Source organism: Prosopis cineraria, unplaced genomic scaffold (assembly GCF_029017545.1).
Source record: "Prosopis cineraria cultivar Desert tree isolate PC_DT_omini unplaced genomic scaffold, ASM2901754v1 PC3, whole genome shotgun sequence".
Taxonomy (NCBI): Eukaryota; Viridiplantae; Streptophyta; class Magnoliopsida; order Fabales; family Fabaceae; genus Prosopis; species Prosopis cineraria.
The window spans coordinates 40,101,516-40,128,071 of record NW_026555334.1 but is presented as its reverse complement, the minus strand read 5'-3'; the positions used below and the strand labels follow the sequence as shown (position 1 = coordinate 40,128,071).

The following is a 26,556-nucleotide window of genomic DNA, read 5'->3' as shown; positions in this document are numbered from 1 at the left end:
AATGCTTTTAAAATATTATTTAAAAAATTGCACCATAATTTATAAAGAAAACTAAATAAACATTTTAGAATGTAATTTATAAAAGAAAACTAAATAAACATTTTAGAATGTAATTTATAAATGGAATAAGAGTAAGTACTTATTAAAAATTAGACTTATATTATTGGAGAAGACTAAAATGCCTACAAATAATATGCAGATGTCCTTGTAGATGCTCAAATGATTTTCAAAGATGAATTATGATTAACTGCATGTTTGATTTTTTATTTATCAAATGTTGGCTTGTCAAAAGTTTATTTGACAAAAATTAATATAGTGAATGTGAAGAATTATAACAAAATTTATGTTTGACTATATTTTTTTAAAAAAGTTATTTTGATAAACTAATAGTTGTTTGGATTGTGTTAGTAAAATATGTTTTTTAATGTAAAATTATTAAATAAGATATTGATTTATAATAATTTATAATTTTTATTATACCAATGTAATATATTTGAAATGTTTGAAAAATGTGATAAAATTTTAAATATATAAGATTGATATTTTAAATAATAAAATTAAAAAAATATAAAGCTTCATATATTGAAAAATTAAATAATAAATAATTCAACCACTCCCTACGGTAAATACAGGATATTTTATTATTAAGACATATTTGATTTATAAGACATATTTTAAATGTAATTTTTGATTTAAAATATATGATATTTGTAATAATTAAATCACTTTTTTAATTTCATCCCTTTTTAATTAAGGTGAAGGTATTTAATATAGTTTTATTATTATTCAAAATCAAGAATAAAAATGACGGTATATCTTACTTTTTAATAATATAAAAAAAGATTAACTTTTCTTACAATACATAAAATGGTTAAAAGTGTCTTATAATAAAGATAGGAGGAAGTACATTAATATTGAAAATTATATGATTCAAAAAAAAAAATATATATATATACTCCTTTCATTAAAAAATGTAAGACATTTTTTAAAAATTTAAATATTCAAAAATGTAAAATATTTTTAATTTTTTGATGTATAATTATTATTTTTTTCAAAAGTACTGTTATGAATGAATGATTTTATATTTATTGTAGCGTATTTAATAGGTAAATATAAAAAAATAGGGTTAGTTTAAAAATAAGTGACAACTTTATTGAGGGTGAAATTCGACTAAAAATGCCTTATATTTTTTAACGGAGAAATATATGATAATTTTTATAAAAAAAGTTTAACCAACTAGACAAAACCTTCATTATTATTTAAATGATGATTATATTTTTAATGAATTAACAATATTTTGTAAATAAAAGAATAATAGATTAAAGGGGTAATATGGTTAAATAACATTTCACTTTTTAAATCCACTTTTCAAATCCTTTCCTAAGTTATTTTGCTAAATCCACATCCAACCCACTTTAAAAGGTACTTTCAAAAAGCACATTTTTCTAACCATGTGGTATTCAAATAGCTTTTAACATTTCATGTTAGAATGTGCTTTCTAGATGCCAAATGTAATTTACCTGAATAAACACTAAACCTTAAAGCTTAATACTCTTTTACTCCTATTTATAGGTATTAAAAAAAATATTTTTTCTGATTCTATTTATAAAATATTTCAAATATTATTATGTCTATTTTTACTTTTTTTTGTCTCTATTAAATATTGAGAATGGTTACTAGATGACAAAGTATTTTATTTTTCAAATGTATATACTTAATAAGGGTAAAGTTAAAAATTTGTTGAATTTTTAAACGGTTAATAAAATTTAAATTTTTTTTTGATGAAAATAATATAAGTAACTTATGAATAAAATATGCTTATAGGATGATGTAATTAATGTAGGTGGGTTTGTTAGATGTAAGTACCATCGTGTTTTATGTGCACTCTGTCAATAATCCCGGGTCAGCAGAAATGTGAACTCTTTTTCATCTTTTAACGCCAATCAAAGTATAAAAGTGAGAAATAAGATGAATTGCTTTGTTAAAACTAGAAGGAAAAGAAGACACACGAGAAAATCACGAGGTAAAGGAGATTCAATTCCAATTATTTTAACATTTAGGAGGTAGAAAAATATTCTCAGAGTAAAAAGTTAAATGATAATATGTACTTTAAACTATAAATTTAAAAATGATTTGCTTTGTAAACTCATATTTACTGCATTTTAAATTCTGAATAATTAAATTTTGGATAATGTAACCCTATGGTTTGGTTCAATAAATTCTCTCTCCCTCGCTCCCCTCCCTTCGTTTCTCTCTCTTCTCACTCTGCTTGGTTGCTTCTTCTTTTCAAAAGTAGTGGAGATAATATGCAGAACAAGCTGGGTGAAGCTAGAGAAGAACAAGCAGAAGCAGTGCTATTGTTCAAGAATAATAGACAACGTTCTGAAAGTGCACAACACTCGAAAAAATGCAAGCTTGATTCGAAGAGTATATATAGAGAGAGTGCAAAGATAAGAGCTAGCGAGCTCCAGAAGAAGCACCCTCGTTGCCTGGTTGATGGCAACGAGCTTCTTCACTTCTGCGCCACCTCCCTCTCTTGCTCTCTTGGGTTCAGCACCAACAGCCTTTGCGTTTTTTAGAGTGGCTCCGTCTGCAGAATCATCATAAACGGCTTCTTTATGAAGGAGGAGGTGAACATTAACGGCAACGAGATCAGGATATTCATGGCGTTGACTGAGTGGAAGAGCACTGGAGAATGTGAAGGAGATAATTGAGCTTCAGAGTGGGTTTGATTCTTTGGCTGGCAAACTAGGGGGTTATGAGCTTTATTTGCTAAATCCTTCTTCTCTTCCTCCTTGTTTTTGTTATCATTTGTAAATCTTAAGACTAGCTTCTTTGAGATATTTAGAATGTTGAATTAGTGTGAGTGTTATGTGTTAAATCAAATCTACGCAGTGGCAACAGAGGTCGGCGACTTCATTCTAGATCTACAACTTTTCAGATCGACGAGGGGAAGGAGATGGGGGAGATATAGAGCTTGTTTGTTTTTTGTTTTTAAAAATAAAAAAAATTACAAATTTATTTGAATAAGTTTTTTTTATTTAATTGTTTTAAAACTATTTTCATTCTTTCTTTTTAAAAACTAAAAAAATAGAGACTACTTCAAGTTATTTTCTTTTTATTTTTCTTATTTTTAAATATACTACATTTGGTTATTGAAAATTATAATTATCTTAATTAATTTTTATTATTAATCATCATCATTAACTGTTTATAACTATCACTATCAATTCTCTTTTTAATTTTAAAATTATTTTTAAATTGATATAACTAAATAAATTTTCATTTCATTTTGTTTTTTTTTAAAATTTTAAAAACTATATTATAAAATATTATTTAAAAACAAGAAATGAAAAACCAAACAGGCCCATAATTTTAGGTCCACATATAAGCAGTCATTTGTTCAAAATTGACATTAGAGGTTGGATTGTTTTAAGTTTTAATTGTTTTGATTTAAAATGTATCAAATATGATTTTAGAATTTAAATTATCCTTGACCCTATAATTTAGGGTCCACATTGTCATGTGACCTTAAAATAAATGAGAAATGCATTTATCTTATATTTTTATATATATTTCTCATTATTTTAAAAATAATTCATGTACGAAATCCATCCTTTGCACATGTTCATAAATAAAGATGCACAAAATATATGCCAAGTTGATTGCGAGTTATTCTTCCTGTTTATGATTATAAATACAAATAATATGAGAAGAGTGTATTCAAAATTTAAATTTTTCAAAAAAAAAAACTTAAATGTATACATCTTATATATACAGATTAATCATATAAGTTAAGTTTTATGTTTAATAAAATAAATATATACTATCTTGTAGATATATTTTAAAATTGCAACTAACTTGTTTTTAAATCGCATTATTAAATTGGTCATTTTGTATTTATCACGTGTAAATTAAACATTAGAAATACATCTTCAATTATTATTTAGTTAGGAGTCGTTTAAAAAAATAAAATTTAATAAAGAACGCCATAAGGGTATGAGACGCAGGTCAAACTTAGCACTGGCTTGCGGTTTGCCCAGCCTCCTAGGAAAAAAAAAAAAAAAAAACACACACACACACACACAAATTGATCGCCTCTGTGTCAAACATATTTTGAAAGTTTAACTATCAAATATCAATCGACTTTAGTTCGTTATAGCGCCGTGATAAATAGTTTATAATTTCTAATGGGGACAATCACAACAAAAGACGTCTGGAGCATTTTATTTATAGAAAATAATTAAATGATTCCAAACTCATTCTATAGAATTAAGGAATTAAAATATAATTAAATTTTAGTTTAAAAAGATAAAATCACCTTTTATTTAAAAAAAATTATCGTACTATCACTGGTTGTCGGAGCTCCGGCACCAATTACCAAACTAGCAAGGGAGACAAATTATTATTATTTTTTTAAGTGATTGAGGGTGTTTGAATTCAAGTCTTTCTTGGCCACCAAAAAAAAAGTTAGTCACTAGGTTAGTAATTTCTTTTAATTATATAATACAAATTTTTATATGTATAACTTTGTTTTCACTTTCGATGCCAATACTTATTAAGAGTTTAATGATTATTTGTCATTTTATAAATAGTGATTTATTAAATTACAAATGGGACTTGTTAAAAAATTTAACATGCACTGATTTTTATAAATGTTTACTTGTTTTTATTACTAAAAGCTTACATGTTAAAAGCTTATATAAATTTGTTATTTTACTAAAATTTACTTGTCAAATTATTAAGAGAAAATTTTAAAATTAGAAATGGGACTTATTATTGTACAAATAATTACTTGTTAAATTAACAATGAAGACTTGTTAAATAAATTTAATATAAAGTAATTTTTATAAATGTTTACTTGTTTTTATTACCAAAAACTTATACGTCAAAAGCTTATAAGAATTTTATTATTTTATTAAAATTTACTTATCAAGTTATTAAGAAAATTTTTTAAAACTAACAGAGAGACTTGTCATTTCACAAGTGATTACTTGTCAAATTAACAATTGAAATTTGTTAAATAAATTTAATATGGAGTAGTTTTTATAAATATTTATTTGTTGTTATTGTCAAAAACTTATATGAATTTATTATTTTAGTAAAATTTACATGTTAAATTATTAAGTGAAATTTTCAAAGCCAATAACAGAATTTATCATTTTACAAATAGTTACTTGTTAAATTATCAATAGAGACTTATTTGTTAAATTATCAAGAGAAATTTTTAAAGTTAGCAATGAGATTGTCATTTTACAAATGGTTACTTATTAAATTATCAATAATAAATTGTGAAAGAAATTTAATATGAAATGACTTTTATAAATATTTATTTGTTGTTATTACTAAAATTTTATATGTCAAAAGCTTACGTAAACTTGTTATTTGATTAAAGTTTACTTGTCATTTTATTAAGAGAAATTTTCAAATCTAATAAAGGAACTTGTTATTCTACAAATAATTACTTATTAAATTACTAATAAGGACTTGTTTATTAAATTATTAAGAGAAGTTTTTAAAATTAGTAACAAGACTTGTTATTTTACAAATGAGTATTTGTTAAATTATCAATGGGAACATTTCATTACTGGTAATAAAAATAAATCTTGGCATTTACAATAAGACTTGTCATTTCACAAATGATTATTTGTTAAATTTTTTAACAAGTTTTATTAGTAATTTAACAAGTAGTCATTTACAACATGACAAGCGATCATAAAACTTCTAATAAATCTTGACATGAAAAATAAAAACAAAATTATATATATATATATATATATATATATGTACTATATATGTGAAAGGAATTGTTTGTCCAGTGACTAAATATCCTTTAAGTGGTCAAGGGGTTGTGGATTCAAAACCCTCCAGCTATCCTAAAAAAATTTAATTTGTTTGCCCACCAATCTAGCAAGGAAGATTCGGCCATGGGTGCTGAAACTCCAACTATTGGTGGTAGTGAGAGAATTTTAAAAAAATGAGGAATAATATTATTTTTTTATACTAAAATTTAATTATATTTTAATCTCTTGATCTTGTAGAGTGAATTCAAAATCATATGGTCACTTTTTGTAAATAAAATGCTTCAGAAGTCTTTCACTGTAATTTCCCTTTCTAATACGTTGTATTTAATTAAATTTTCATTTTTTGTGTCGAATATGACTCAAAATAGCTTTTCTGTTTTGTAAATTCCACAGTAAGGTGACGGCCAACGGGTCATCTCGCAGTTTTAAACTAACTGGCCGGCAAAATAATAAAAAATGTTTTTTTACCCAAAAAAAAATCTAATTTATAAAAAAAATAGATATTGTAACATTCTGTCAAGTTTGTTTCAAGTATGGACTTAATCTCTTAAATTTGATTTTTTATAGTTATTTTAATTATCAATTTAGTCCTTATTATTTTAAAAAAATATAGCATTATTAAAATTTATTGACATTAATAACAAAATATTAATGTCAATCATATAAATTGATGAAAAAAGCATAATTATTTAAGTACAAAACAAACTCTAATTTTTTTAAAAAAATAGTAAAACCATATTATAAGAGATTATATTGGTAAAAATTAATTAATTTGAAAGTTAATTTGTTTTCATTAAATTTCATATGCATGTTAAGTTATCAATATATTTTATAATTACTTCCTCCATTAAAAAATGTAAAGTATTTTTTTAAGAAGTTAGATGTTAAAAAATATAAAACATTTTTAATCTTTTGAGATGTAATCACTATCATTTTTTCAAGTTTTATTCCACCAAGTTTTATAAAAAAATACATGGATAATGCAACTTTTATTCCACCAAGTTTGTTTCAATTATAACTTTAGTCTTTCAAGTTTAATTTTTAACAATTTAATTTTTTAAGTTTATTTTGATTATCAATTTAGTTCTAATTATTTAAAAGGGGGGCAGCATTATTACATTTATTGACATTGGTAGTAGAATATTGATGTCAGTCACATAAATTAGTTAAAAAAAGTATAATTATTTAAGTGAAAAACAAACTCTAAATTTTTTTAAAAAATAATATAGTAAATAAAATTATAAGGGATTATATAAAAAAATTAGTTAATTTTTAAAGTTAATTTGTTTTCATTAAATTATATGTACATGTTAGATCATCAATATATTTTACATATTAGTTTAAGAGTTAATTTATATTTTAAAACTTAAAGGACTCATGATAATTTAAAAAAATATAAGAAGATAAATCAATAAAAATTAAACTTGAGGAACTAAATTAATAATTAAAACAAATTTGGTAAATTAAAATTTTCATTATCCAAAATATCAATTACTTATCATTGAATTTAAATAAAAATATGATAACATTTTCTATATTTTATCTAATCATCATTCTATATAAATTAACTTGAGGCCTAATTTTTTTTTTTGCTCATACTTGAAGCACATCATTACATTAATTTTTTGTTTTCAAACCATAATCTACTTTCACATATAAATAATATAATAATTAATTTTATACTTTATACATTTGGAGAATATGAATAAAAACTTGTTTTATATATTCTTGCACAAATTATTTCATGATTTATTACCATGTGTTAACAATAAATATATATTATAATATTTTTATCTAAACTGTATTATTATCTCCAAATAAATTTTATTATATATTTAACACCTATTATTTTTTATCAAAAATTTTATATTCACCTTCAATGTAGATCCTATATGATCGTTTAAAATATAAAAATATTATTATTTTTTACTCTTTGCCTCAAATGTTAACATTTACAAACGTAGGTTTCATGTCAACATTTTTTTAATGATAGATTTCACATCCACTTTTTTTTTACCACAAGTACTACAACTATATATATTATTTTAACAAAATCATCCATTGACTAATTTTTTAAAAATTAAAATTTTTAAATTAATTAATAATTTAAAATTATAAGTCCTACATCTACTTTTTTACCATTAATAATTTCTTTATATATCTAACACCTATTATTTTTGTTGAAAATCTTATATACATTGTTAATTTTTACTAATCCTATATGATCTTTTAAAATATAAAAATCTTATTATTTTTTATATCTTGTCTAAATTTTTAAAATTCATAAATGTAGGTTCTACACTCACAATTTTTAATGGTAAGCCTCACACCCACTTTTTATTATTGGTCTACAACTCTATATTTTTTTAAACAAAATCATTCATTAACTAAATTGAGAGAGAGAGAGAGAGAGAGAGAGAGAGAGAGGATTCAAATGCTTAACAATGTATATTGATATATATTAATGTTTTGGTATAGTAATGTCTATTAATTTAACATATTATTCAGTTGTAAATTTATCTATAATGAGTTTAGTAAGGTGAAAATAAATGAGGAAATATCTTTATCCAAAAATAAAAGAAATATAATAATTCTTTAAGAACGATTGCGCGTTAGGCCATGATCGGTCAAATAAACTGGACAGTTAAATCACATTCAACAATATATGATTTGGCAGTACAGCCTTTCGGCCAATCACTTGAGGTTTTTCTGCTTTTTTTTAATTAAGCAATGATTTTATTAAGATTATTGGTATATCATTGATGAGGATGTTTGCATGCTTGTGAAAAGAATTTTTCACAAATCCTGCTAGCATTGAAGAAGTTAATGATACTCCTTTGGTATTAATTACTAAGGTAGAGGTTCCAGAGATGATTAAAGACTTTAGATCCATCTCTCTTTGCAAAGTTAGTTATAAAATTTTGCCTAAAGTTCTCAACTGAAGGCTTAAGCCTATCATGGACAAGCTGGTTGGTCAGCATTAATGAAGTTTCATCACAGGAAGGCAGAGTGGTGATGATATAATCATTGTTCAAAAAGTCATGCACACCATGAAGTTCACTAAGAAAAAGAAATGAATGATGGTGGTTAAAGTTGATATCGAGGACACTCATGATAGGGTGGAATGGACATTCATCAATGACACTGTGAAGCTTATTAGTTTACCCCCAGCTCCTCAACATGCATTTATGGCACGTATTCAAAGTTCTTCACTTTAAGTGCCGTGGAATGATTGTCCTATTGAAAAATTCAAACCGACTAAAGGCATTAGGCAAGGGGACCCTATTCCCCCTATGTTTTCACATTATGTATGGAAAGACTGAACCATTTTATCCTTGCCATAGTAGCAAATGACCTGTGGATATTAATTCAGCTTTCTGCAGGAGGTCCTAAAATCTCTCACCTTTTCTTTGTGAATGATTTGATCCTCTTTGGTGAAGCAACTACCGACCAAGTAGATGCCCTTTTATCTTGTTTGGATCTTTGTTGCAATGTCTCTGATCATAGTATGAACAAAGCAAAAACGAAGGTTTGTTTTTCCAATAATATTAATTTCTCTTGAAGCTATGCACTAGGTAGAAGAATGGGTGCGGGACTTACCACTGATCTTGGAAAATATTTGGATATACCACTCATACATAAGAGAGCTTCCCATCTTTTGTTTGCACCAGTTCTGGAAAAAATAAAGAAAAAGTTATCTAATTGGGGAGGCCAATTTCTCAATTTTATAGGAAGAACTACTTTGATTAAAGCAATCTTATCTGTGATTCCTTCTTATCATATATAGTCTATGATCCTTCCTAAGCAGCTTTTAAGCAGCTTTTAGACAACTTCAAAAAATTAAGTTGCAAATTCTTATGGGAGGAAGATGATGAGACCAAAAGGTTCACCTTGTCTCTTGGGAGTATGTTGCAAGAAATAAAAAAGGAGGATTGGGGGTGTCAAAGCCTTGAGAAGACAAAATTTGAGAAGACAAAATGAAGTCTTTGTGTTGAAACTTTATTAGAACCTGACTAGAAATAAAGATGTGTCACGAGTAAAAGTGCTGAGATTTAAGTACAAATATGGTGAAGAAAGCGTTCTAAATATGACTAAGAGACGTAACTCTTCTTTTTGTTGGAAAGGTATATGTGAAGTTTGGAAAAAAAAATCAAGGAAGGGTAGGGAAAAAAGTGGGCAATAGGAGATCAACTAACTTCTAGTTTGAAAATTGGTCTATAATGAATGTTCCTTTTATTGAGCTTCTGGTGGGTAGAGAAGGTCTATTTGATAAAAATGAAAGAGTGTCAGGCTATGTTTGATATATTTGCTAGGACATTTAGGTGAATAGGTACAAAAAAGCTTTCGATGCTGGATAACCTTACTCTCCCAGTAGGGTAATATATAGCTACTTTCGAGCTTGCTTAGATATGGATCTTATGAACATTACTCCATTCCTATCCCATGAGATCAAGCATACTTCACCTTAAGTAGTTAGGAGGGAAGGAGTGGTAAGGCATGAGGTGGATGGTTCTGTTCTTTCAAATAATAGTGGTGGCTGTGGATGGGCTTTATGGGATGTGAACAATTCATGGCTAAGTGGATTTAGTAGTAAATTGATTAATGTGTCGCTTGCGATTGCAAAATTCTTTGTCATCAACACGGGGCTTTAATGGTGTTGGGACAAAGGTTTACGCATAGTGGATATACATTGTGATTGTTTGCAAGTGTTCATGGTTGAATAATAAATATTAGGCATGGTATCGCGAGGTGTGCTAGAGACATAGTCTCAAAGGGATAGAAGCAATGTCGTGAAAACCGGATTGGATTGGGCGATCCGATCGCCACCCGTTAAACAAAACGGTCTGGTTTAACCAATTAAACCAATCTGACCTTTGACCCGGGTTGCCCTGGATTGAACCGACCGGTTTTGAGAGAACCGGCTTTGACTCGGAGACCGGACTCGGGTCAACCAAGTTTAAAGCTAAAAAATAAAAAAAAGAAATTTAGGCTGAGTTGCTTAGATTCACAATTTCTCTTCTTTAATCACTAATTCTCTCTTTTCTTCTATTCTCTAATTTCTAATCTCTCCTTCATGGCCGAAACTCAATCTCTAACTTCTCCTCCAATATCTGCCTCCAACTCTAAAGATCCAACCTTTAGCATCGAGATCGAAAACTTGTAAGTCATGACATGACGGCATGCCACCAGCTCCAATATTTTCCTTTAAGATCACAAGCTTGTACTAACATGCCTTTGCCTCTAGCTCTAACAATCCAAGTATCTAGCTTTTGGAGTCGAGATCCCAAGCACCATTGACAAATTAATGTTTTATTTATATAATTGTGCATATAAATTTTATTTTTTATTTAATTTTTATATCACCGGTTCGACCGCCGGTCTAACCGGTTAGACCATAAAAACCGTGACCCATTGCTCTTTCCGGTTTGATGTTCGATCTGAGTTTTAAAACATTGGATAGAAGAACCTGACTTCTAATCAAACACATGAAACTCAGGTTTTGTTACCACAATTGTCCCAGTGAACCCTACAACAGATACCTCAGCTGGCATCAGATCACGCTCCTCTCGCCCCATCTTGACTATCATGCGGGCTGACAGAATATTCACCACCGAGCCATTGTCCATAAGGAACCTAGTCATTAGCCTTTTGTCAAAATATACCTTGATGTACAAAGTAGATGCAAAAAAGCAGAGATGCATTAATTAAAGAAAAAGGCTAGCGGGCTATGCCAACCGTACAATAAAAAATAACTAAAACTACATGATAAAAAGAAAAATAAAGTAACAGACATAGAGTCTGAGATTGATAGTTTCTTAATATTAATAATGTCCTTGTTGATAGAGAGCTCCTCTATTTATAGATGATCTTAGCTTGGCTACACCCCATGATCGTCAGTTTCCTTAAATTTAGGAAGCACTTTCTCTATCATAACCACTCATCATGGGTAGAGTGTGGATGTTTTTAACTTAGTGTTTAAGGCTCATAAATATTTTCTTTAATTATTTTAAAGTTAATTAAGTTGAGTTGGGTCAGGGTCTCTAAATTCATAATTTAGGTGTAAATAGGAAGTTATTGGGATGATTACCAAAGGTGTGACAAGTTGCATGCCTTTAATGATATCTTTGAGGATGTTAGGCTTTTATACCATAGTAATTGAAGCTTATCTATTAATCTCATATAGAGAGAGTTGAATTTATATATAGACTACTTGACTATACTTTTTTATAGGTTAGAGGTCAATTTTGTTTCTTTGATTATCAACCACCTCTAATTCAAGAGGCAGTAAATGATGAAAGCAACCATTTAGGTAGCTCTTATTGATTGTAATCTCCTCTTGATTTGTTCGCTCCTTTTTAATAAATAAAAAAAGGCCAAGACTATTAAAGGTATTTTATATTAAAAAAACTTAAGATTTTAATTTTTCACTCCACCCTCATTGATAAAAAATATTTTTTAGCGGGGTTGTCGAAATACTTTTAAAATTTAAATTAATAAGTGTTCATTCCATATAAAATAATAACTCAACAAATTATTCAGATTTTGACAGCAATCAATTCATGATTGATAATAATATATTCAAAATTTAACAATATTAAAAATTGACAATACAAACTTAATAGAATAAGTATTCATCATGCATAAATAACAAACCATTCAGATTTTAAAAATAATTAATTCGTAATTGACAACAACGTATTTAAAATTTAACAAGATTAAAAAATTAACAATACATATTTAATGGAACAAGTGTTTGCCTTGCTTAAATAAGTTATTTGAGTTTTGATAACAACTAATTTATAATTAACAACATCACATTCATAATTAATAAGATTGAAAAACTGACAATACAAGTTTAATGAAACATTTGTTTGCCTCACATAAACAACAAGTCATTCAATATTGGCAACAATTAATTCATAATCGATAATTACACATTTAAATTTTAACAAGATTGAAAAATTGAGTTAATTTAATAGGTGTTCACTCTATGTAAATAACAAGCAATCTAAATTTGATTAAAATTAATTCTAATTGACAATAATACATTCACACATTGAGAGCTAATTCTTATTTAGTTGTCTATCTTTCATTAAGAGGAATAATTAAGTCATTTTTTTATCAAAATTTATTTTGAGTGTTTCTTTGAACAAAAAAATTTATTTGAAATGAAAGATTAAAGAGATATAGTAAAAAATTAAAATTTTAAAATTTTTATTTGATATAAAAATACTTCTAACAGCCCTCAATTGATATTTTTCCCTTTATTCTTTGTGTGAAGTTATGTCCATATAGTCTATGCATACGGCTCTTCTTCGTGATCAAACCCTAAACGAATTCTTCGGGCCAATCTAGTTTCGTTTTTGCTTGGGACTTATATATTAGGCTGGTAATTCTTTTGCCCTGGGCAGTATAGCTCTGTTTCAGATTTGCTTGTTGTGGAAAGCTCCGAAGCCATGCCCCACTCCGACTCGCCCCCGTCGCCTCAAAGATCTGTCATAGTACGGTCAGTATGGTCCGCCAATCTGGAATCCGAGTTTCAATTGATTCGATCAATAATCGATTCATACCCTTTGATTTCCATGGACACCGAGTTTCCAGGCGTCGTCGTCCGTCCCGACACTGGTGATCCCAATGTCCGACATCGGAACCCCACCGCTCACTTCGCTGTCCTCAAAGCTAACGTTGATCGTTTGCACTTGATCCAGATCGGTCTCACTCTTTCTGATGATAGCGGCAACCTTCCCAATCTAGGCACTGGCGAACTGTACATCTGGGAGTTTAATTTCAGAGATTTTGATGTGGCTCGCGATGCTCACGCTCACGATTCCATTGAGTTGTTGAGGCGCCAGGGAATAGATTTCGAGAAGAACAGAGAGCTGGGGATCGACTCAGTACAATTCGCCGAGTTAATGATGTCCTCGGGACTCGTGTGCAATGAAGATGTGAGCTGGGTGACATTTCACAGTGCGTATGACTTCGGATACTTAGTCAAGATGCTGACTCAACGGCCATTGCCGACTGAGTTGGACGACTTCCTTCGTCTTGTGAGGGTGTTTTTCGGGGACAGGGTTTTTGATGTGAAGCACTTGATGAAGTTCTGTTCCAACCTCCATGGTGGATTAGACCGAATTTGCAAGTCCCTGAGCGTGGAAAGAATCACAGGAAAAAGTCATCAGGCTGGTTCAGATAGCTTGCTGACTTTACATGCATTTCAGAAGATCAGGGAGGTTCATTTTGGCAAGGATGATGAGCTAATCAAATATGCCGGCGTCTTATATGGTCTAGAGGTTTTTTGATATTCCATGAAATCTATTGCTTGTAGATTTCTTCCCCCACCCCTCTTTCTTAATATCAAGTAAAATTTGTACACATTTGGCTTATCAATGTGATTCGGAAATATTAATTCTTTTGAATCTATGCCCGTGCATATGATCTTTTTTACTTCATATGTCTCGTTACTAATGATTTGTTTGTTCTCTTAGTTATATTAGAGACAAGTATGTATTATGTGGATACTGTAAAATGAATTAATGACATTAACGAACAAGCAATGAATTCACTGATGGTGAGTTGATCCATGCGTTTGATTTGTACTTGATAAGGTAAAATTGTTTGAGCTAAGTTAGATAAGTGCAGTTTGCTTCTGCTGGTCTTCTGGATTATCTTGGTGTTCTTAGAACGTCAACATGGTGCTTCTAGTTCACACTTATTTGTTCATTATTAAAATGTGAATCTGTTTTTTGTCACGCAGCAAAGGAAAAGATATTGTGCCTTTTATTGGCTTCAGTTTGTTTTCCATCTTCCCAAGCAGAATAACATGTCCTGATAGGGGTACTTGAATGACTTTTACGCAAGAATGGCATGGTGCATTGAAGTGGCATAGCTGGGTCGTAGATTCAGTTTCATCTAAATGTTATCAACGTGTCTGCTAATTTATGTTGATTCTCGTATAAAGTATATTTGAATGACTTGTTAACTGTGCCCAGAAAAATGCTTAGCCGAAGAGGATAGCTTGTTGAGTGACATTTTTGTTGTTGACTTAATAATGTTATGGGCATTGTCTCATGTCTCAAGTATCTTTGTCGATGAATTATGAATATAGTGTGTCAAACTCAAGCACAGAAATGTAGTTAAATGCTTTGATTCCTTTAATATTGTTGCCATCAGCATTTTCTCAAAAATTGTGTCAGTTTATGGAATCATTTAAACTAAGCTTTGAAAAGGATGGGAAAAAAAGCAAAGCAAAAATTGAAGTGATGAATGTTGGGACTAGATTCTTGTCCCTCTCTAAGAATTATTCTTATGTGCTATTTTTTGTTGTTGTTGTTGTTGTTGTTGTTGAAAGAATTCTTATCATGTGCTATTAATCCCGGTAACATTGATTCTTATAAAATGATCTGTTGATTTTTTTTTTTTTTGGGGAGCTCTTATTGAGTTAAACTAGATAAAAAGGATTGGCCGTAGAATAGGTGATTATTCACACTTTTAAAAGATATGCTGGCTAGTACTGTATTCAAGGTTCTGATAGTGAAATTTCAATCACATCTCCGAGCTCTTGCTTCTAAAAGGATATATCATGATATCAAATGTTGCTGCTATTCTCATTTTCATCAAAGTCTGTAGCATTAGGTCAAATATAGACATAGTTAGCTGTACTCTTTTTATTTTTCAATTGCTGTTTCATGATACTTCAAAGAACCTATTTTCTGATATACATGCTAACTCTAATAACCGCAATTCATATCCTGTGGTGGATAACTGTAGCTGAATAAACATTGATAGTGTATATACAATGACTATTATGACAATCTAATCCCTACAGTGTCCTGGCTGCTTTATGATTTTCATTATGGTTTTGCTTTCTTCACTTTATGAAATCTGTATTGTAAGACCAGTGGTCCAAGTTTTGCTTTGTTGGTGGATGAGAATGGTTGGGTTCAGGTGGTTTGGAATGTGTGCTTGTTTGTCAATTGAAATGCTTCACCAGGTAGAGGACAAAATAATGTTCTGTGTGATATTAAATCTCAAGGAGATTAAATAAAGACTTCTGCTTGGCACGTTATATGGACGAGTCCATGTTCAATCTTCCATAAGTTATGAATAGCTTTTCCATATCCTGATTTCCTTCATTATGGGGCCTGTTTAGCCATGATGCAACTCTTTTATCTCCATTTTAAAAGTGCTGCGACAAAGAAGCAGTTTATCATTTGGCCAAATCTTCTAACAATGAATCTTAGCAATGTTATTGTCTTATTGATGTTTTAGGGTTGCTAACCTTTTATTATAGTGATCTGACAGCACAAAGTTGTGATCTAACACGATTTTTCTTTAGCATTCCTATACTTCAAGTGTCATAAGTTTCATATTTGTTGTTGTTGTTGTTGTTGTTATTTTTTGCCTTTTAATAGCTGCTAACTATTAAGATTTTGTTAGGATTGTACTTTGTTTTCAGTCAATGTATGCTCATGGTTAGGTGGGATACCCTGTTAAAAAGAAAAGGAAAAATTTGGTTGTTGCTTTGGGTGATTTGCACCAATTGATTACAGAAAGGGCTTTTGAAAGCTGGTAGAGGTTATTTTTGGAACTCATGTGTCCTCTTTTTAAGTCCAGTCAGAACCCGTTAATCACCTCAATAACTTTCAAATAATGTTGCGAGATGGCTTTACCTCTGTTCTTTAATATGGAGCGGATAGTTGTGATTTTATTTGGTTGTTCGGTTTCACAAGTAATTCCTTGTAGCAACTATTTAGATGTGATTCTATGGAATATTGGGATATATTTATCATTTGCCTTTCTAATTTTAGGAGTTCAAGAGATGTTGGTTTTTTAAAGCTCGATTTAAGGTTTTGGATTTGAAAAGAGATTTAGCGAGCGAACTTATTTATGCTGACTGCTTATTTTGATTCCCCTTCCTAAATTATTTTTCCAGCAAAGCTATTCTATTCTATATTATAGCAGAAGTTCAGAATTCAGAAGAGTATGGGATTTCATGAATTTATTCACGATTGTTCGTTGGTTTGTTTTGAATTTGAGGACGAGGTAAAAGGGTCTTTGCTTGCTTTTTGTCTGATTATTTGTAGTCCTTTAAATAGTAGCATCATTTAGTTGTTCAAAGTTTCTCCTTGGATCGCTTGCGATCATCATTGATCAGTATAACTTAAATCCTAAATCGAATATTCTTTCATTGATGTGCATCAAATATTCTTAATCAGATTTATTCTTTCATCCTATACTGGTTGGTGCTATAAAGCTTAAGCGGATCTTCACCTCGAGGTAACCTTCTATCCTGAGAATTAGAATCGCTGCGGATAGCTAGCCTTTGCCTGTATAATAAAAGTTCCAGGTGTTTCAGTAATCTGAATAAATTAAAGCTTAAAGAAGTTGGTGCTTGACATTCACAAAAACAAGTCACCGAGATTCTTGTCCGGTTCCTGCGTCTGTAGTATTGTAGTAGTAATGCTAACGTACGCCTCAATTATTTATTCTTGGACTAAATATTTAGATAATTATCTCGAATGCAATAGAATGCAGAGGATCATAGTTTCGAAGTCAATTAGTGTACCTGGTTGATAGAGAGCCTCACAAGTTCTGGAAGGGTATTATTAATGGACTAGCTCCCCTTACATGAAATTATGAACTGGAGGAGCCTTGTGTCTCTATGTATATCTTTGTATATTAGCCTTGGAACTTGGTTAAACTTGGCTGCGAAGATATGTTTCACTTTGATTGCAAACTAGCAAGCACGTACGTGTTCCATAAGCCCAAGAGTGAAATATTATTCACGAGAAGGACCGTAGGATATTTTCTTTCAATGTGAGTCGAAGTGTTAAGTGGCAATAGGGACTTATGTAGCAACCTCCAAGGACGCGTGGATCCATGCAGGTGGACGGGGTCCACCTTTTGATTCCCTCTTGTTGCATTTAGATTGGCATACTCCGTCCCGTCCTGTGTCAGAACTCAGAAGAGAAGCTGGGGAATATTTTGTGGTCTCTGACTCTGGTGGAGAAGGATTGGTTTAATCCTGAAATAGCCTAGACAAGTGGATAAAGGAAAGTTTTGCATGATGTTGGCTTCGGGACTAATGGGTCCTCCTCTGAGGTGACATTTTAAGGATCCACGTGAATTTCACACGTGCAGTGTCAGATTTGGTGACTTGCTTCTTTCTCAGGTAGCCTTCGGTGACCAACAAGCTGTATTGCGGTTTATGGCATTCTGGAATTCGTCATTCTGGGCAAGGCACAGTTATGATGTAAGGTGTTTCTTTTGCGGCCTGAGTAATTGGATATGTCGCTGGATTTTTCTTTCAACCTTTCATGCCTCCAGGGGATACTTGCTCTGAGATAGCAGGCTTTGATGCATGGTAAGACTCTGATTTCTTTCTTCAGCATCTGATGATTCCATTACTGTGTTGCAAAAATATATCAATGAGAATGTCACATCTGTGGTAATTGAAAAAGAGGCGAGAATCTCAACCCTACAAAAGGTTTTTGGCGGTCGAGGAGAATTCATCCCTGTAAATTTGGGTTTTGTTGTAAGGTGATTGCCTGGTTGGCAGCTAGCAGTGATTAGATTTATTTTCTGTGGTGTCCAGTTGGCTATTTTGGGATGGCCTGTTTCTGCCATAGTCCCAGCAATGGACCACCTCCACTTCAAGCACCTGATTAGAGCTGGTTCAACCTGCCAACCCACAAAAAATTGGTGGGTTAAGTTGTAAAAAACAAATTTATTTAGATGCAGGGGCGGTTTTAACTCATCCTGCATAATTTGAACTTACAAGCTAACTCATTTTAAAATAAAAAAATAGATAAAGAATTCCACACCTTAAATTGTTGATGAATTATTTATTATAATAGAATTTAATCTTATATAATACATGTTGGGGTATGACTGTTTGTTAAAAAGGTTTGTGATTTTTTATTGTTGAAAATTTAATATAATTGTGAAATAATTTTCAAATATGCCATGATTAAATTGAAAAAAATAATGAAGCAAGGAGTATAGGACGCTTAATCCCAAATAAAAAAAAAAAGAAATCCAATAACCAAAGGCCAAAAAAGCGTCAACTATTTCAGACTTCATTTTTTTGGCCAAATATTTCAGACCTTGTTTTTTAAGAAAGAATAAATAAAAAAAAGAAAAATCACCAGAATGGGGGAGCACAGCCATTTAGTTTTATATCCCGCCTTTTTCTTGGCTGTCAAACAAATTCACATATAATTTAAATTTGTCTTGTATTTTTTTATTGATTTAGAAATAATTTTATTACTATTTAGATAGTTCATTTCTGAAAGAAAATATTTTTTTTTAATAAAAAAAGTAAAAAAGATGAATTTGTAATTTTTAAAATTAAAAAAATATTATTAAAAATATATTTTATTGGCAGATTAGCAAAAATTCAACCCACTAGGGATGCAGATTATGCTAGCTCCTTGTCTAACTGCAATCTATTGTGAGTCAACCTATAACTTGTGAGTTAGCTCATATTATTAACTTTACACCTGACTCCACTTGCCTATTTTCTTGAGATAAAATTGGTAATTTGAACAAGGTAGACTTGTTCGTGATTGTGATCAAGCTTATTTGAGCCATCCTAGATAATTTGAATACCCAAAAAAGTCTAGATCTTTGTTTAGTTTTATAATACTACAAATCAATTTATGTCTTAAAAAAATCAAGTCTTCAAGTATATTCTTGTTTTTTAAATTTCATTAACTAATATATCTTTAATTAATTCTACCTTAAAAAATATTTTTATCTATTTTAGTTTAGTAATTAATTTTATCAATTTTAGCAATTACAGAGGTGCAGATTGGCATGGTTAGCTTATATTTTTTGTCGTGTATGTAAGGCTCAGTTTTATTCCCCCTCCAAAAAAAAGGAAATGCAAGTATATCATAAAATCCTTTTGTGAATTTTAAAAATTTGATATTTAAATATATTTATTTGTGTCAAAAATGTGTTCAAGGAACCCAAAACCATTGAAATGATCAATGACACTTTCCTCACTCTTATCCTTAAAATTGATCATCCCATCTCTGTGAAAGATTTTCGTCCTATTTCTCCTTGTAATGTGAGTTACAAAATCATCACAAAATTCTTTTAAATGTCTTCATGCTTGTATGAACCATCTTATTAGCGAAAACCAATGCTTTTTATTCAAGGGCATCAAAGCAGTGACAATAATATTATTGCTCAAGAGGTCATCCATACCATGAGAAAAAAGATAAGTAAAAAAAAAATATTTATGGCTCTTAGATTGATCTTGAAAAGGCCTTTGATAGATTGTCCTGGAATTTCATTGATGATACTCTCGAATTTATTGGTATAAACAGACACTTTAGAGACTTGATCCAAGCTACCATTTCTACTTCTCGTATGCATGTCCCCTGGAATGGTGAATCTACTAAGGAGTTCAAACCTTCTTGTGGCATTCGACAGGGGGATCCTCTTTCTCCATATCTCTTTGTCCTTTGTATTGAATGTTTAAATTACTGCATTAACAATAGCATTGAAAAAAATGAGTGGAGACCAATTAAATAACAATTAATGGTCCTCTTATTTCTCACTTATTCTTTGCCGATGAGCTTTTTGCTTTTTGCAAAATGCTCCTTTATGTAAGCTGTTATCATCTAACAATGTCTTTTTGAATTCTGCAATGCCTCGAGACAAAAGATGAACACTAAAAAATCAAAACTTTTTGTTTGAGAAATGTCCATATTAACAGTGCTACACAGATTGGTGGTGAATTAGGGATTTCTCTTACTGGTAATCTTAGAAAATACTTGGGATCCCTATTATACATGAAAAGGTGTTCAACATCACTTTTGCACCTCTTCTTGATAAGACGAACTCTCGCTTGGTTGACCGGAGGAGTAGATATCTAGACATGGAAGGGAAATATGCTCTTTCAGCTCTTCCCAGCTATATTAGCAAACTATACTCTTACCTGATAATATTTTGTCTGAATTGGAGAAAATCTCTAGAAACTTTCTCCAGGATTCATTTGATAGAAATAAAAAATCTCATCTCTTGTCCTAGGATAGAATTACTAATGGAAAGAAAGACGGAGGACTCGATACTAAAAAATTAACAACCAAAAGATTACCTTTATCATGAAACTTTGTTAGGGCCTTATCAACAAGCCTAATTGTCTCTGAGTTTGTACTTTACATGACAAGTATAAATGTGATAAGCCTAAGATTTTGATGGTTGTCAAACTAAACAAATGCTCTTATACTTGGAATAGTATCTATAAAGTTTAGGATAAATTCATACTTCATGTAGGTTGAAAAGTTAGTAAAGGAAATCAAATAACTTTTTCGTATGACAAATGGTCTTCACTTCCTGACCCTTTTGTAAAGCATGCTTTTCCTAATGCCGACTCTATTCTTCATGCTAAGGTCTCTGATTTTTGCAAAAAGACAGAAGGATGGAATTTTGATCTTTTAAGTTGTTATCCTAATTCTGATGTGATTAAACGTATCTCTATTGTTCAACCTCCTAATCATCAGGGTTAGGAAGACGTCTTTTTTTGGCAACCTTCCTTAGATGGCAATTTCTCAATAAATCTGCTTATAAGGCTATGGAGTCTCACAAGGATCTGCATCATTCTGATTTATGGAGTAAGATTTGGAAATGGCCAACATGTGAAAAAATAAAATACTTTCTTATGGAATGCTGCTTTAAATCGTCTCCAACTCAATCTCATTCATACAACTAGGAATACTACATAGCAATGTAACCTATCCTTTTAGTTGTAACTTTCTTGACTCTTCAATCCATATTCTTCGTGCTTGTGGGCAAAGGGGTAAAGAGGTTTGGAAAAGACTAGTCAACCATACTAAGTTTAACACCTTATTTTTCTCTTAATGTGTAGGATTGGATTACCTAAAATGCAAGGGTTGAAGCAGGAAGCTTAAAGACTAGAACACCTTTGCAGAGACTTTTAGCACAAGCTTGCTAAAACATTTGAAAAAATAGATGCAAAAAGTTATATTCAAAAGGAGATATAAAATGGACAGTCCTTCTCTAGCACCTAACAAATAAACAATGACATGTAGCTCCTATCCAAAGCCTTCTGTTTGAACAGAATAGATATTAGTAGTAAGGCTAAATGGAACCCACTAGAACATGGATGAGATTAGGCTCGACACTGACAGTTCAGTGAACACGAATGAAGTGGCAGCTTGCGAAGGGCATTATCAGAGACAACAAAGGGAAATTGGATTAATGAATTTTCAAACATCTTGATTATCAACCAAGCACTCTAGCCGACTTATGGAGAATCCTTGAGGGTCTCAATCTCTACCAGAATATGAAATTAACCTAAATCAATATCCACATTGATCTCATAGAAGCATTGTCACTTATCAATAAAGGATACCATGAAAACCACTATTATCAGGCATCGGTTAAAAAGATCAAAGATTTCAATAATGTGAGACTGGATTGTTACCTTTGATTATGTCTATAGAGAGAAGCGAATAGATGTGCTAAACCTATTAGCCCATGTGTCGATGCAGGACACTTTCAACATTACGATTTTGGGTTTTCCTTTGATAAGAATGTTAATAATTTTTATAGTTTTAGAGATGAGATAACGCTAGATTACATTCTTTTGCACGGCTTTGTCGTGGCCTTATATTAAAAAAAAATGGCCAAAGATAACTTCAACAGTTACGAAAGACAGACCAAATTGGCTTGAGGTTGAAAAACTCCCTCAAGTAGTTAATGACCGGCTTTTTTAACACCTATATACTATAAAACAGTAAAAAAAATATGCACTGTGAGAAAAAATATATCAGACGCCATTTAAACTAGGAATGAATTTATATTCATTAAAAAAAACTCGTTGAGGTAAAGCACAATTTTACAAGTAGAAATTATTTTTTAATGAAAGTAAAATTATTTACGTAGTGAAGAAGTTCATCCTTTTCTAATCGTCGAGACATAATATTTTTTTATTCTATTTTCTCTTAGCTGTTATCTCATCACCCTTTTTACCTCTCAAATAGAAATGTAGGAGAGTAGAGCTTCTAGATTTTAGTTAACCTCATTACATGTCCAGTCTGGCCATTATCATCACCTATTTTCACCTTTTTCAATCCTACTCAATTTGAGTCTTATTATATGCCACTTTCATCATCAATCCTTTTTTAATTCACCTACTCTAACTTAATTCAAATCATTCCTATTTTTGCTTGATGATCCCACGCTATTCTCGATGGAATAGTGGCCTTATATTAAAAAAAATTGGCCAAAGATAACTTCAACAGTTACGAAAGACAGACCAAATTGGCTTGAGGTTTGAAAAACTCCCTCAAGTAGTTAATGACCGGCTTTTTAACCTATATACTATATAAACAGTAAAAAAAATATGCACTGTGAGAAAAATATATCAGACGCCATTTAAACTAGGAATGAATTTATATTCATTAAAAAAAACTCGTTGAGGTAAAGCACAATTTTACAAGTAGAAATTATTTTTTAATGAAAGTGAAATTATTTACTTAGTGAAATAAGTTCATCCTTTTCTAATCGTCGAGACATAATATTTTTTATTCTATTTTCTCTTAGCTGTTATCATCACCCATTTTTACCTCTCAAATAGAAATGTAGGAGAGTAAGAGCTTCTAGATTTTAGTTAACCTCATTACATGTCAGTCTGGCCATTATCATCACCTATTTTCACCTTTTTCAATCCTACTCAATTTGAGTCTTATTATATGCCACTTTCATCATCATCATCCTTTTTTAATTCACCTACTCTAAACTTAATTCAAATCATTCCTATTTTTGCTTGATGATCCCACGCTATTCTCGATGGAATACAACACTTTTACTTTTTTAAATTAAAGCTAAATAGTGCGAGATTATTAAATAAAGACACGAACAATTCAAATACTCTGACTTGTAATGAGATTAACTGAAATTTTAAGACTCTTGCCTCCCCTACATTTTCACTTCCAATGAGTGGTTGGATAGACAAGTAACCATCACGTTGATTGAGGTAGTCTTTCTCAAGAATTTATGGATAAAGCAACTTATTCTTGACAGAGCAAGTTAAGGAGAAAGTAGAATAAAGAATATTATGTCTTGTCAGTTAGTAAAAATTACACTCATTCACTAAATGAACGACTTCATTATTTATTAAAAATAATGTATGATGTAAAATTATTCTTGATTTAAATGGATTGTTGATAAATATAAACTCATTTTTAATTTGAATGATTTTTAATATAGTATTTAAATAAATATTTTTTTATAATACAGCATGTAGATAACTGTTTTAACTAGCATACAGGATAAAAAGTCATTAGTGTGAGGTTAATTACCTTGATAAGATGTGAATACTGTAACTTGTTTTCATATATTTTATTGACTTGTGAATAATGCATTTTTTTTTTATAAATATTGTATACACACACTCACAAATCTGCTTTACTTTTTTGAATTAAGAAAGAAAACGAGAGATATAGTGCTGAATCTTTCTCCAAGGGGTTAGATTTGAAAATGAAAATTGCGGATATCATAGGGTTTTTAATTTTTTTTATCTTCATTTTGATCCAAGTATGGTATGAGTATGAGGATGACTGACAGTCAATTTTAGTGTCAGCGACTGAACTCTCAAGGGGTCCAAATCCGCTGTGAGGACCGCTCCGTGAGGCACGTGAAGGGCTTAGGGCTCCATCTTAATTTGTTACACTTGAATCGTTTTTGAGTGTATCGACGATAATGACCCATTTGCCACTAACCAGCCTCTTTTTGAATCCCTCACTTTCCCTCCTGAGTTTTTGCTGAGAATCAATTTCAAGTCACTGTGGCTATGGAAACCAAAATCCATATTTTGTTAAGATTACATTTTCCCCCGGAACCATGTGAGCCATGCCATTTTTTGGGGGGGGGGGGGCCCTGGGAGATTCCATCCACTTCGACAAACCTTTCAAATGTTGATATTCAGCCCCTGAAAAATATGGTGCGGCTTTCTATAACTATTTAATTTTTAATCCAACAAAAATTTCCTTTTGTCTTTTTTGCCACTCTCCCGGAGACATATTATATGCTACATGTATTTTAGTTCTAGTGCGTCCTTCCTTTTTATTTATTTTTTTTGGGCCAGGGTTCTTGTAGTTGTGCCTCTTCCACCCATGAGCAATCTCCTTTCCCTCTCCCAATTTTTTAATAGGAAGGAAAAAGGCCAAAAACAGGACTATTGTTATTTTTTAAGGATAAACTCGATGCATAGTGCAATTTAAAACAAAGGAGCTTTTGTTAAAAAAAAATTAAAAAAAGGGGCTAAATTGAAAAAACTACTTACCCTATTTTTAAAATATAAAGTATTTTAAATAAATTTTACTTTCATAATAAACAAATATTTTTTAAAATTAACATGAATTTTTTATATTTATCTTCAATAGAATGTTTTATCTAAAAATAAATATAAATAATTTAGTTAATAGAAATATGTTTTTAAAAAATAATAATTATATTTAAAAGATTTTAAATATCTAACCTTTAAATTTTTTTTATATTTTTAAATTGAGAGAGTAAAACACAAGGAAAAACAAAATAACTTTGCTAAAATTTGATTTCCGAATGGCCTGTCAGTATCATGAAAGACGAAAGACTTGAGACTTACACGACACTCTTGGCCTTAACGGAGTCTAAAGCTTGAAAACAATCGAGCGAGTGCGAGGTTTGCTTCTGTCTGTAGAAGATGAGGACAAAATCCGAGCCCATCCCTCCACGGTTTACAATTTTTGACTAATCAGGCATCTTGTCATTGTTAGTTTATTTTTAATGCTATGATGTTTACGTTACTATTTCTTCAGAGGTGACCCTATTGGGGAGGGACATTTGATCCATGACTTAAGGTCGATTGTTTTCACCAATTAGAAAAAAACCCTGTCCTCATCCACATGTGGTGTGTGATCGTTGCAATAACCAGTGGGCAACCAATTCCTTAAATAAATTTAACGTTAAATTTATTGTTGATGGAATCTGTCGTAACATCTCGCTGGACGCAAATATTTTTATGGCAAGTTATTATTTGCGGTCTTCATGTTGCCCGGTTCAATTGGAAAGCGACCGAATCTTTCTCGAAAATGAATTTCACAGTCAGATACTGAGATTGCATAATTATAATATTCTCAAACATGGTTCTGGGATTTTAATCTTCGATTCACAAGAATATTTAAGTTGAGCTTGAAGTCATTCAAATTTGGACGGTGGAGATTGAAGATGATGCAAGAAACGGTATAATATGTTATTCAAGGGTTATCCGCACCGAACGACTGACTGCATTTAATTGCAAAGCCACCACTTTGCAGAAAATAATAAAGTAGAAAGTTTTCCCCCATAAATAACCTTCTAAACTTTTGTATATATTTAAAAAAAAAAGATTGTCCACTTTCACAAGAAAAAAATACGTGTATTTATTATGATCTGTCTAACAAGTAACAACTTGAATACTACTAGAGATCAACTTTTTATAATTGAACTGAACTTAATGAATTCTTGTTGACTCCAACATCAATATATTCTACGAGTTCAAAAAATTATATTCTTTTGATCTTATCCCAAATAAACTTTTGACTGGAAAAAAAATTCTAAATAAAAGGAATATACCTTTTTTAGAGTCTACGGATTTATTTGATTTTTTAAAAAAATTTTCAAGTGACCCAGAATTGAGTTTTTTTTTTTTTTTTGGTGGGCTAAAATTTCCCTCAATTTTGAGAGCCAAGATGCA

At 30.6% G+C, this 26,556-nt stretch overlaps 1 protein-coding gene across 1 annotated transcript; it reads left to right on the top strand.

The window, feature by feature from the left end:
* Window positions 1-13,092: 13,092 nt before the first annotated feature.
* On the top strand, window positions 13,093-14,235 carry LOC129306939 (probable CCR4-associated factor 1 homolog 11). The gene has a single exon (XM_054947762.1). The coding sequence runs from the start codon at window positions 13,262-13,264 to the stop codon at window positions 14,102-14,104; it is 843 nt and encodes a 280-aa protein (XP_054803737.1). The 5' UTR covers window positions 13,093-13,261; the 3' UTR covers window positions 14,105-14,235.
* Window positions 14,236-26,556: the final 12,321 nt, after the last annotated feature.